Source organism: Balaenoptera musculus, chromosome 20 (genome assembly GCF_009873245.2).
Source record: "Balaenoptera musculus isolate JJ_BM4_2016_0621 chromosome 20, mBalMus1.pri.v3, whole genome shotgun sequence".
NCBI lineage: Eukaryota > Metazoa > Chordata > Mammalia > Artiodactyla > Balaenopteridae > Balaenoptera > Balaenoptera musculus.
Window position 1 is genome coordinate 46004974 of NC_045804.1, and position 3665 is coordinate 46008638.

General features: G+C 52.7%; 1 protein-coding gene across 1 annotated transcript; it reads right to left on the minus strand.

Annotated features, from left to right (window-relative positions):
* Positions 1–301: 301 nt before the first annotated feature.
* C20H17orf97 (chromosome 20 C17orf97 homolog) lies at positions 302–3319 on the minus strand. The gene is given in 3 exon segments (XM_036838169.1): positions 302–795; positions 2945–3163; positions 3166–3319. Coding segments are annotated over 3 exon segments (777 nt in total). The 3' UTR covers positions 302–391.
* Positions 3320–3665: the final 346 nt, after the last annotated feature.

The window sequence follows — 3665 nt, forward strand, 5'->3', positions numbered from 1 at the left end:
GGTGGGGGAGATTATAGATATCTAATTGTGATGGGAAATTAAATAACAAAGAGATGCCAGCTTATTTGAGAAAAAAAGGACATTCAGAAAAGAATTTTGTTCATTAACTTGCTTACACTCTTCAGGAAGGAGCTGTGGCTTCCGGGGCCTCGAGCGGTGTTTTGGTGGAAGGTGAGCTGAGCTCATCAACACACCAGACACATGTTTCCTTCAGAGGTAGGTCTGATTTCCTTTTATTTTTATTCTTTTTTTTCTTAACACATAAATGTGTGGAAAGGATAAATGATAAGCTTGTCCGTGTCATAGGTGGGCTTTCACCCAGGTGGAGCATCAGGGTGGAGGAACTTCGGGATAAGGTTTCCTTCAAAGCAGTGATTGGGGCGCTTGGTCATCAGCGAGGGCTGCCGGCCGCCGCTGCCGCCGTCTCGTCAGAGAGGTAGGCTGGGTTCTCTGGGGCCTCCTCGTCACCGGGGTCAGAGTGGAAGCCCTTCAGGGCCCAAACCCGGTACCGCTTCCTCCGGTTCCACTTGTAAATGCGAATCCTTTCCTTTTCTGCCTCTGGGTCGGCGAGAACGCCATCCCAACGCAGACTTTCGTTGATCTGGTTGGAAAGGGTCTCTTCTATTTCGGCAAAGCGGGAGAGACATACGGCGGAGGAGTAAGAGGGGGTGAGCTTGCTTTCATCCCTGTCCTGTCTGTGCTCTGGCCCCGGGCCATGATCTTTGCTGGGACTTAAGATGTCATGGAAGGATGGAGACAGCTGCTGAGTCTTCAGGCCTCGACTCTGATGTTTATCTGCTGAGCAGATGGGTGATGTTAGCGTTTGTGATGCCTGCCCTCAGCCTGCTTCGGGGTGATGCCCAAACCACTAAAGATGTGAGGGGGGACCTGGAGGCCCCTCCTCACCTGGGGCCTCAGGTGGCCAAGTCCACCAGCCCCGTACACATCCACTGCCTACATGCTTTGGGTTGGCATTTTGGGGAGGGAGGAACCATTTATTGAGCACGTACTATGAGCCAGGTCCTCTGGGTAAAGGCTGTCAGCCCTATTTTCCAGGTGAGGAAACAGACTCCCAAAGTTTCAGTCAGTTGCCAATGTCACAAAGCAGGTGGCAGAGCCGGGATTTGAACACACACCTGATTGCCAGGGCCCTGTCCTTTCCACACTGCCCCCCACCTCACCTACCCACATGCTCGCCAAGGTACTGCCCAGTTCTGGGAGCCTATGACTTACCCCTATTCCAGACACTTTATGATGGAAGAAATGAAGAACAACAGAAAAGCTTCCTAAATCTGACTGTGGAAAGCATTCTGCCAAGCCAGGAAATACTTTTGCTGTGTGGCTTACACTGATTTTTAAAAATATTAACAGCCCTTCTGAATTATATAACATGCATATACAATACTACAACTTGTGATTCTTTAATCAGCTCATCCTATTTCTTTGGGAGAGAGGAATCTCCCTCCCCCCACCAAAAAAAGAGAGAAGAAAATAAGAAAAAATTCCTCTCTTGGCATTCCTATACCTTCCTACTCCCTGAAAATTATTTGGTGTCCCCTGCTGACAGTATGAGGTACATGCCGCTGTAATCTTTAGAGGCAGAAGCTAAGCTAAAAAGATACACATGGAGCTTATTGACCTAAACTCCAGAATTGTTTTCTTGCCTTTTTCTTATGATCCCAACTGGAGAAGTAATTATAATCTGCCCGTCGCTCCTTCTGCCTTCAGCTTGTCAGGGGAGCTGGTTCTGCACCAAGAGGGCCAGGACCCAGAAACTTGAACCCAGGACTAGTCGTGCTGGAGGTCAGGGCAGCTGTGCCAGGGTCAACGAGACCTACCTCCCTGACAAGAGCCACCGAGGTGAACCACACAAGGACAGTGGAGACTTACAGCACCCGTAGACAGGTGTGTTCTATGTCACTGTTGCACTCTCTCCACAAATGGGTGCTCAGGGCCTTTGTCGAGCCCCCAGGGCGTTCTATGAGAGGAGCTCGGTGAGCCGTAGGGCTCTGTGCTTTTGTGTCAGCTGTTAGTGGGTGTACGTCTATGAAGTGTCCCCAGGAGGGCCTGGAGTGAGAACCCCACTTGTATGGTCATACGTGTAGTGGAGAGGTCTAGGCATGTGAGTATGTAGCAGAGTGTCTGTGTGTGCAGACTGTGAATGTGTCTGCCTGCTGGGGTATCTGTGCTTTAGCTTTATTTGGTGATTATATTGATAGAAGGGGGTGTTGTTGAGGGTGTCAGGGATTATAAGAGTGTGTAGCAGTGACTGGTGTGATGGTGTTTGTGTGCAGTCGAAGGGTGGCCTTGGTAGATGAGGGAAAAGGAAGGGCGGCCTGTACAGGGAGCATACTTTATATGTATGTCCTGGGTGTCTACATAGCAACCAGAGGCAGGTGCCCCTAACAAATAAGGGTGAAAGGAGGGTGTCCAGGCGGAAGGCAGGAGCCTGTGCTTCTGTGTATGAGTGAGAGCATCTGTCACTAGTGCCTTTGTATCTGTGGATGGGGAAAGTCTCTGTGTGAGGATGGGGGCATCTCTGTAGGAGGGCTTGAGATTTCTGTGGGGAAGGTATAGATGTTCAGGATTTTAAGCTTGGACTGAGGGATGAGGAAGATGAGTGAGTGTCTGTGTAAAGCTAGGAGTCACAGGTGGGGCTGAGAGGCTCTGTGGCGTGTCTCTGTGTGGGGTTGAAGGTCTCCATTGATGTTGAGAATTCTCGACGCAGGATTTGGGGTCTCTGCGGACATGGATGGTCTTTGTGTAGAGGACTGGATCATCATCGTGCGGAGAGAGGGAGGACCTCTGATTGGGACTGGCGAGTTTCTGTTTCTGGGCTTAAGGTCCCCACGTAGGTGGGGGTCTCTGAGGGGTGGGGTGGGTGTCCCCGGAGAAGAATCTCAGGTATGGGAGCTGAGGCGGACGCGCTAGCTGCTCCTCTTACCGTCCCCCTTCCCAGACCCCTTGGTCTTTTTCTTCTTTTTCTTCTTTTTCTTCTTCACCTTCCGTTTGTTCAGTTCTGAGGCGCAGCCCGAGACGGGGGGCAGTCTGGACCCCTGCGAGGCCGCCATGCAGCCCTCTCGCTCCTCCTCCTCGTTCTCGCCATCCCCCGACGCCCCGGCCCCACCGCCGCAGTCCATCCGCCCGCGGGGCCGCCCCCCGCGCCTGGGGCAGCACGAGACCCGCTGCGGCTGAGCCGGAGGCTCCGGGCGCCGAGGGCCAGGCTAGGGCCACGCGTCTCCACGGCGACCGCTGCACACCGCGCGCATGCGCAATCCGCAGGCTGCCGCCCAGGAGCCGCTGGTGGAGATGTGCGCATGCGCATTTCATCCTGCGCGCTTGCTTGGTCGGCGGTGATAAGAGGAAGGGTGGGTAGCGAGATTCTGAATGCTTGGGTTGACACTCATTTTCCACTCCTGTGCCCTTTTATTATTTCCTTCTTTCTTTCATTCTTTCCTTTATTTCCTATATATCTTTCCATTATTTCCTTCTTCCTTTCATTCTTCCGCCTTCCGTCTTAGTTGTGGCAAGCAGGGGCTTGGTTGAGGCATGCGGGCTCTTCATTGCGGCACTAGGGCTTCTCTCTAGTTGTAGCGCGCGGGTTCCAGAGCGCGTGGGCTCTACTTTGCAGCACGTGGGCTCTCTAGTTGAGGCACGCGAGCTCA